General features: G+C 40.1%; 1 protein-coding gene across 23 annotated transcripts in view; it reads right to left on the bottom strand.

Moving 5' to 3' along the window:
- Positions 1 to 9,113, bottom strand: part of c2cd5 (C2 calcium dependent domain containing 5) — a 126,486-nt gene that overhangs the window by 24,935 nt on the left and 92,438 nt on the right. For all 23 annotated transcript variants that reach the window (XR_006315044.1, XM_043713415.1, XM_043713416.1 and 20 more), the window contains 5 exons: positions 7,963 to 8,026; positions 5,143 to 5,204; positions 2,412 to 2,513; positions 1,639 to 1,728; positions 1,450 to 1,537 (listed from right to left, as the gene is read on the bottom strand). Coding sequence is in view for 22 of the 23 variants with exons in the window: in XM_043713415.1 (XP_043569350.1) it covers positions 1,450 to 1,537; positions 1,639 to 1,728; positions 2,412 to 2,513; positions 5,143 to 5,204; positions 7,963 to 8,026 (406 nt within the window). In the remaining variant the exon portion in view is untranslated. The remainder of the gene's footprint in view (positions 1 to 1,449; positions 1,538 to 1,638; positions 1,729 to 2,411; positions 2,514 to 5,142; positions 5,205 to 7,962; positions 8,027 to 9,113) is intronic.

Here is a 9,113-nt window from a genome sequence, read left to right as displayed (position 1 = left end):
TCACCCTCACCTTGACCTTTTTCCACCTATCACATTTCCGATGCCCCTCCCCCAAGTCCCTCCTCCCTATCTTTTATCTTAGCCTGCTGGACAAACTTTCCTCATTCCTGAAGAAGGGCTAATGCCCGAAACGTCGATTCTCCTGTTCCCTGGATGCTGCCTGACCTGCTGCGCTTCTCCAGCAACACATTTCCATCCCCGAGAGGGGTGTCCGGTCTCAGCTCCATGTAAGGCAGGAGATATCGTCTCAAGGTCCTTGCCTCGGTTTGGATCGAAATGGACCTTGTTGTGGGTTTTAAACATGTACAACTTAATGACTTATCACAGCTCGCAGACGAGACTGCGGGGAGGTTGTTTTTCCGGGGATGCTTCCCAGCCGGACTGCTCCAGTGACATAATAATTTTTTTGAGAACAGGTCCGTATGGATCACAGCTGTCTCGCACTTTTTCTCAGTCGTTTGGTTGCACAGCAGCCAGAGCTACTCAGCTTACCAGCGGGGCCAGTGGCGAGGCACGACACAAACTATGCGCCAAAAATACGTCAAAATGTCATAGCTACTCCCAGTTGTACTCCTAAATTTATCAACAAATCAAAAGTTGATAAATCTAACAACTGGGAGAGAGCCAGCGTTCCCAAAGTTTTAACAGAACTTTAGCTTCATGGCTGTTTGCATGTGAATACCCTTTCAATGCTGATGTGATGTTACGACACTAAGTTTCTCATGACTCCAAGATGGCGTCAGATTAGCAGTGCAGCGTTCGGGCTCCTGAGCCTGGGGCTCGCCTGCTTCCAACTCCTTTTCATTTTCTACATTTGCTCTTCTTTACCTTTTCTTTGAAGCATTTTGTGGCTTCAGAGAGGATTGGAATAGTAGCAACGAGGCAGGGATTGAGTAACGAGTTCAGGAGGCTGGCAGTGGCAGCATCAGAGAGTTTTGGGAGCTGGTGGCAGCAGGATCAGATGAAGCTCCTATTACCGAAGAGCAACTTAGCAATGACTCGTGGCTTAGGAGGTGGAGGCCCATTTCACCTTACGGAGATAAGACTTTAAGTTACAGATGTTTCCCTTTCTTCTCGGCTTTATTTCTTGTATTTCTGCCTTTGCTTTTTTTAAAATTATTTTTTGTATCTAAAATGATTGTTTCAGTTTTGTGTCTAAGATGGCTATTTCTGTTAATCGTTTCTTTTTGTAGCTAACACGGTGCCAGAGAAAGGTGACTTTGTACACTTTTCACTGTACTCCCGTATCCCTGTGCTTGAGTACAAGTGACGATAAAGCCTAATTCTAATTGAAAAAATCAGCTATCCAAATCATCTTTATGGTGCAGAGAAGCAATATTCAAGTTGCAAGAGTTTCTGGATCATTTCTAGCCATTGTCAGCAATAAATCTGGATTTTTAAACTGTTTTTTAGTAATCAATATTATTTCATGTCCTTGAAATATCTCACCTTTCAGGAGGGTCCTGTCTGTGTAAGCCTTAGTGACGCACTGGGCTTGGTCCTTGTCATATGTTATTGCAACAGCTGTAACTGCAACCTACAAAAATTAAACAAATGTGAATGAAAACTACAATTTAAATTACATACATTGAATCATTAAGCAATGTAATAAATAATGACAGTATACTGTATACGTACCTGGATTAACTCATCTTCTGGCAATGCAACATTAAAATTCACATGACAAAGGCAGCAAGGTACCATGGATCGGAGCTTAAAGTACAGGGTCTGGAAAATTTCAAAAAATAAATATGGCATCACATGCACATAAAACCTCCTAGTACCTTAAAGCATTATTCTATTGTTCATAGTGCCACAACTGCACCCTGTAGAAACAGGACAAACCCAATGTTTTTCATTTACTTGTGGGACGTGAGCATTGCTAGCTAGCCAGCATTTATTTCCTGTCCCTACTTGTCCTTGAGGTGGTGATGGTTAGCTGCCTTCCACAGACAGTAGGTAGATGCACAATGCGTTAGGATTTTAACCCAGTGACAGAGAAGGAATGCAATAGATTTCCAAGTCAGGAGGGTGAGTGGCTTGGAGGGGAAATGTTAAATCCCGTCCTTTGGCCTTAAAAGCATGGACAAAATGTAGATTTTAATGAAGGTCTTTTGAGAGAACAAGGGAGTGAAATGAAGAGATTTTAGAAGAGCATTTTAGAATGTAGGCTGCAGCACTAAAAGGAAAGGGGACTGTACAAGAGACCAGAATTGAATGAACATAGTTCAGGGGAGAATTGTAGAGCTGGCAGAAGTTAGAGATAGCAAGGGGTACTTACAGGGCTAAATATTAACAAAATAGCACGTGCTTTTTTTCCCTCCCATCTATTGACAAATGTCAAAAAAGTGTTTCAATCTGAAAGAAAATGCAATGATGTGGTTTTCCTCACACAATTTCCAGCCTCTTACCTTCAGCAGATTTTCACAAAGATCACTAAAAGCTTTATTAAGTCCATGTGATGTGAGACTAGTAACATTGTTTAACCGGAACACTCTCACTGAAGTGAACATCTAAAAATCAAAAGGAGAAGGGAAATAACAAGTTAGTCATAGTAACAGGTACATTCAGTTGAGAGTTATGAACAAAACACCATAAGTACTAATTGTTCATGGTATGGCTAGTAACATTCTAACGATTGCTGAGTTCATAAATACTGGGCCCTCAAACTTCAGTATTTTAAAATACACTTCCAAAATGGGGTGCATTTGTTCTTTAAAGATGCTTGAAAGAAAAATAATCTGTAGAAGTATTTAGCAATTACTATAGTCTGCCACACTTTCCACAAGAACAAAAACAAAGACCATATGAAAAAAAACACAAAGTATTGGAACTTCACACGTGGGTTATAACGGTTATGAAAATGTTGCTATATTACAAGAGTTCCAGCGCTGCACAGTTTGCAGTTAAATGGTCCAAGTGCTAGATGGTGGGATTAGGTGCTCAGAGGCCTGATTGTCAGCTGGCACAGAAACAATACATCAGTTAGCTATAAACTTTGTCTGATTTTCTATGGCTTCCTTGAGTCTCTTCATAACTTAAATGCACAGCATCGTTTATTTCAAACAATAAGATGTTATTTAAATAAATGCCTTCAAAAGGCAAGAGAAACCTCTTCTAGAGTAGTAGCATCAATACGCTGCATTGTACTTTCCAACAATTCATGACAACTTCAAACTATTACAATGTTAGGTTGAGTAACAATGTATTCACTGGTTTAAAAACATATTTTTATGTTCCTTTTTAAGGAACAAAGAATCTAAGAAATTACAGAAAGCTGTAATAGTAGGAGGGACTGAAGAAACCTACTCAGTCTTTTAAATTGGGATAAGGGCATTTGAATAGTTAAAGGCAAGTTTTAAATAGGCAAGGTAAAAATTACTACAATTACAAATTAATTTCAGAAGCCAATCATGGAATGTCACAGATGTTTTGTTAAAATAGAAAAAGGTTTGCTCTAAAAAAAATCCATCCACTGCATGGTGTGTCCTGACCATTTGGCTGGATCGAGCAGGTTATCCACCACACTCACTGCATAAAAACACAAACAGTGTTTCAAGCTAATTTTCTAGCTATGTGTTTGCTTTTATTTACCCCGCTAAACGCTCCGTCAACAGAGCAGAAGACAGTTGGATGGCCAAACATTGTTCAAATGCAAAACCTTTACTGTTCATCTTTCACACCAAAGCAATGGTCTATATGAAAAGCCTTGAGGAACAGTGGCATTTTGGTTTAAGGATAGATAACTAATTGTTACCTTTGTAGTTCCTATAACAAGCTGAATTATCAATATATCTTACAAAGAAGCCATTTTGTCCCAAACCTTCCCTTTGTTTTTGTTTATGTATAGCATAACTGCAATCTCAACATTTAAGATATTCTTCCTATTCTGTATGCTAATACACACTTTGCTATATTTTGAATCTCCAAATGCATGCAAGAATTTTCTTAGATATCTTAACAGGGTCTGTCCTGTGCTCGATTCGTATGAGCAGTCTAATGAGCTTGTTTCCCTTGTGCTCAATGAACAATCTGCCCCCAGGTTCTCTCTTACTGTCTAACATAGTAGCCTCTCTTTACTGGTCAATAGATACATTGAGATTCTACATGCTATAAATGTGGCGTTACTGACAACCTCAGAAAAAGGGCCCAAATTATTTGCTCACTCTGTAAACCTGATATTCAACAGGGTGCATCAAAGCCATGCTGTGAGATAATAGCTACCCTGATCAGAATATTTTTTGCCACTCGACGTCCTGAAAAATGCCCAGTTCACCTCAAAATAGACTAGAATGGAAAAGGATGGTGTGAAAAAAAAAGAATATTTACTATTAACCATCTAAATTAAACACCAGAGTCATAATGATTTGTGTCAGAACGTTAGATAGCTTGCAGTCTCAACGCATCTCATTTTCATGTGCAAACGAGGACACATTCAACGAGAGAGAGAATTTGGCCCAAGGACTGAAATGGAGACAATAAAACAGAAACTTTTTCCAAGTTAAGAACAAAGAACAATACAGCACTGGAAAAGGCCCTTTGGCCCCAAGCCTGCACCGACACATCTTGCCCTTACTACCAAAACAGTCTTCACTTACAGGATCTGTATCCCTTTATTCCCTTTCTTTCATGTATTTGTCCAGGTATTTCTTGAATGCTGCTTTTGCATCTGCTTCCACCACCTCCTCTGGCAGTGTGTTCCAGGCACCTTCTGTTTGAAAAACCTGCCTCGCACATCTCTTTTAAACTCCAACCCCCCTCCATCCCTCAAACCTGTATCCCTGTAGTAATTGACCCCTCCCGTGTAACTTGTTGCAGATGCAGAGTTTGCAAGTGGAGGCTGATTTCGCGGAGACAGGTAATCTTTATTTTTGTGCACAACTCTTCTGCCTCCAAATACAAATTAATGGAGCTGAAGCTGCACAGGATATTGGGGTGCAATCTCTCAAGACTAAACAATGATTGCCTATGTGAAACCTATTAGTAGCTGTTACATCTAGACAGCAGTGGTTCAGCAAAACAAGCCTGTCACCATTGACAGTGAAGGGCTGAAGCTATAACACCCATATTATGAGCAGAGTGAGATGGAACACATTTCAATTTCACCCTTTCTTCATTATTTCAAATGCTTTACAGATTTACCTGTAAATCAGATGTCCAATTGTTGATCCCAGGCATAATTTCTGTATTGCAACTGTAAAAACCTGTCAACACGAAATAAATGACATAAAACACAAGTCAAGAATGTTAAGTACAAATCTAATTAACAGAGGGCTCAGCTGATCAGAGACAGGTAACTTCCATACATATATGTGGAACCTCAGCTGACCTTCAATTTCTGTCCACAATTGTATAAAAATAATTGTTTGTTGTACGGGACTTTAGTATTGCTTGAAAAGGACACATTTTGTCCAAGGTTTTTGTCTTATACACATCAGGACATTCACAACAATGTCAACGTACAAAGAACAATGTTGTATTCTGAATGAGAAGCAAGCACTGACTGGTTGGCAAATGGATTGGTCGAGGCACTGCACAACAATAATGTAGCATGGCAGCCCAGATACATAGCAGGAATCTGTATACATTATCTTGTGCAGCTGAGTACAGTTTTTAACACTATGTACGCCCAAATGAGATGGCGTTGCTTTTGAAAACCTACCGGCCTAGCTCTTGCAATCATTTTCGTTGGGTTCCACAAGAAACATTCCTTCAATGGAATTGCACCTGAACTCTTATCCATTGCTCTTTTCAGATAAGTGGATGATATGTTTGCTATATTTGAATCTGTAGCTGCCTGTAAGAATTTTCTTAGATAGCTTAATGGCTCCATCCTGTGCTCAAATTCAGCTTTGAAATTAAGCAGTCAAATGAGTCCCCTCTCCTTGCTGTGTTGTCGAATACTCAACCTCAACTACCTATGACTGTCCACCACAGTATCCCACCTTTACTGATCAATATGCATTATGGCATTCCTTCAGCACCACGTGTTACAAGATATGGTCTTATTGGCAACATCAGAAAAAGGACTCAAACCACTGGCCCACCTTGCAAACCTGGTGCTCAAAGAGGGCATACCAAAGGCAGCCTGTGAGATAATAGCTATCCCTAGTCTGAATATTTGTTACTGTGTATTACAAAAAAAACTCTCAAAACAAGACTAAGGCCGCCACGTTAGGTCCTGAAAAATACCCAGTCTTCCTCAGCTAATTTTATCACAAACAAGTGGTGAATTACAGTACTGGTGTGATGTTAGTGCTAGAAATCTGGCTGATTTCTAAATGGACCATGAATTTTATGACTGTCAGGGTCATTGTTGTGGGTAATCATACTCATAGAAGTGTAGTCAGTCATACAAAATGGAAACAGACCTTTCGGTCCAAATGGAAAACGGTCTCATGGAATACAGGGAGAACTAGCCGTTTGGATACAGAACTGGCTCAGAGGTAGAACTCAGAGGTGGTGATGAAGGGTTGTTTTTCAGACTGGAGGCCTGTGACCAGTGGAGTGCCACAAGGATCGGTGCTAGGTCCTCTACTTTTTGTCATTTACATAAATGATTTGGCTACGAGCATAAGAGTTATAGTTAGTAAGTTTGCAGATGACACCAAAATTGGAGGTGTAGTGAACAGCGAAGAGGATTACCTCAGATTACAACAGGATCTGGACCAGATGGGCCAATGGGCTGAGAGTGGCAGGTGGAGTTTAATTCAGATAAATGCGAGGTGCTGCATTTTGGGAAAGCAAATCTTAGCATGACTTATACACTTAACGGTAAGGTCCTAGGGAGTGTTGCTGAACAAAGAGACCTTGGAGTGCATAGCTCCTTGAAAGTCGAGTCGCAGGTAGATAGGATAGTGAAGGCGACGTTTGGTATGCTTTCTTTTATTGGTAAGAGTATTGAGTACAGGGATTGGGAGGTCATGTTGCAGCTGTTCAGGACATTGGTTAGGCCACTGTTGGAATATTGTGTGCAATTCTGGTCTCCTTCCTATAGGAAAGCTGTTGTGAAACTTGAAAGGGTTCAGAAAAGATTTACAAGGATGCTGCCAGGGTTGGAGGATTTGAGCTATAGGGAGAGGCTGGACAAGCAGGGGCTGTTTTCCCTGGGGCGTCGGAGACTGAGGGGTGGCCTTATAGAGGTTTACAAAATTATGAGGGGCAGGGATAAGATAAATAGACAAAGTCTTTTCCCTGGGGTGGGGGAAGTCCAGAACTAGGGGGCATAGGTTTAAGGTGAGAGGGGAAAGATAGAAAAGAGACCTAAGGGGCAACCTTTTCACGCAGAGGGTGGTAAGTGTATGGAATGAGCTGCCAGATGATGTGGTGGAGGCTGGTACAATTGCAACATTTAAGAGGCATTTGGATGGGTATATGAATAGGAAGGGCTTGGAGGGATATGGGCCAGGTGCTGGCAGGTGGGACTAGATTGGGTTGGGAAATCTGGTCGGCATGGACGGGTTGGACCGAAGGGTCTGTTTCCGTGCTGTACATTTCTACGACTCTAAATGGTACAGGCCGACAATATTCCTAAGCTAAATTAATAGAAGTTACTTATTTTATACACAGGGCCCTGCCCTTTGCAGACATAAAGAACACACACATTGTTTATACTTAACAAAATAGGTGTCAGCCATTCTGTTTCAATCCTCAGGGCAATGCTTTGGCCAATCAGTGTCAACCTTCATGGTTTAAATTTGAAGAAAGCTTGGCACACCATGCACCAATCACAATACACTTGACAACCATCCAGCATATTCTTCTCATACATTTGTTGTATTGTATAAATTTGTTTTGCCTTTACACTGGAAATCTTATTTATTGTTCTGAAGAGTGCAAGATGAAAAATTTCAAAATTGCATAAGACTATTAGGAAACAAAATTGCAGAGAAGTGGAAAATGATAAAAAGAAGCTTTTTTTATAAAATAATTTGTTATGCTAATATTTTCTTATTTGCTTACCAGCTGGTGTGGGAGCATCTGTCAACAATGAGTGAATGTCTTCAACTGCATCAGCATCATCAATCTGAAATAGAGAGCAATGATATTATAACCCTGACATGATTTAGTGGACTATAGTGCAATGTTGCTTAAAACTTCATCCAGGTCTTTGGAATATCAACACCACTTCTCTCGGCCCTTTCTACTGTCTCCAAAATTATGATTTTGCTTGTTTCACATCTATGTTGGATGAGCATGATTTCCTCTAATTAAATACTAGGGCAACCACAGCCATTGCTTTAGATCTTGCTACAAACCTCACTCCTGAGTCTTGGAAAATATTTGATGCTCAACCAGTTAGTTCACAACTTTGGTGAACTTCTGACCACACGTCTACAAAAGAATGCTTATTCCCCTCTCTCTAACATTGGGCAACTCCACCTTTGCTTCAGTTCATCTGCTATTGAATCTTCTTTGATAAATTTTAGAGATGATGATTCAATACAATCCTGGCCAGCATGTGACATTTTACCCTTCAATACCTGAACATATCTAAACCCATACTATGCCCTAATTTGTACCACATTCTGTTCACTTGTCACCCTCTGCTCACTGACTTACACTGAATCCTGTTTAAGTCATACCTTGAACTTAAAATTCATAGTTATTTTCAAATCACTTCATGTTCTCACCCCTCCTTTGTAATCTCTTTCAATCCATCAACCCTTGTTGCTTTAATTTTAAACCAGGCAGGTTATTTGTGATTTCTTGAGATTGTCTCGACCAATAAACAAGGTATGACAGTCAAATGTCAGCCATCAGCTGGCTCATTGGTAGAGGCACTGCAATTGTCAATCAGACTCCATTTGCCAACCAATTCGCACTCTCCGCTCTCACAATACACATGATACTCCCTTTGGTTTGATATTTGCCACAATTTGCACTCATCAGGACAAAACAAAATACTTTGACAAAATTAATCTCTTTTCAGCAACACTCAAATTCTATACTATGAAATGACAAGACTGCAACTTTATTAAAATAGGAGCTAATTAACAAATGAAATGAATCAATAAGTATAGGTAGATCTAACATGGTAAGTGCATGCTATATTACTGACAGGTTTGGATTTGGATGAATGCCACAATCTTGTACAACCATGAGTAAAGAAA

The sequence above is a fragment of the Chiloscyllium plagiosum genome, chromosome 23 (genome assembly GCF_004010195.1).
Source record: "Chiloscyllium plagiosum isolate BGI_BamShark_2017 chromosome 23, ASM401019v2, whole genome shotgun sequence".
NCBI classification, from domain to species: domain Eukaryota; kingdom Metazoa; phylum Chordata; class Chondrichthyes; order Orectolobiformes; family Hemiscylliidae; genus Chiloscyllium; species Chiloscyllium plagiosum.
Note: the sequence above shows the minus strand (reverse complement) of the source record. Positions and strands in the feature narration are given on the sequence as shown.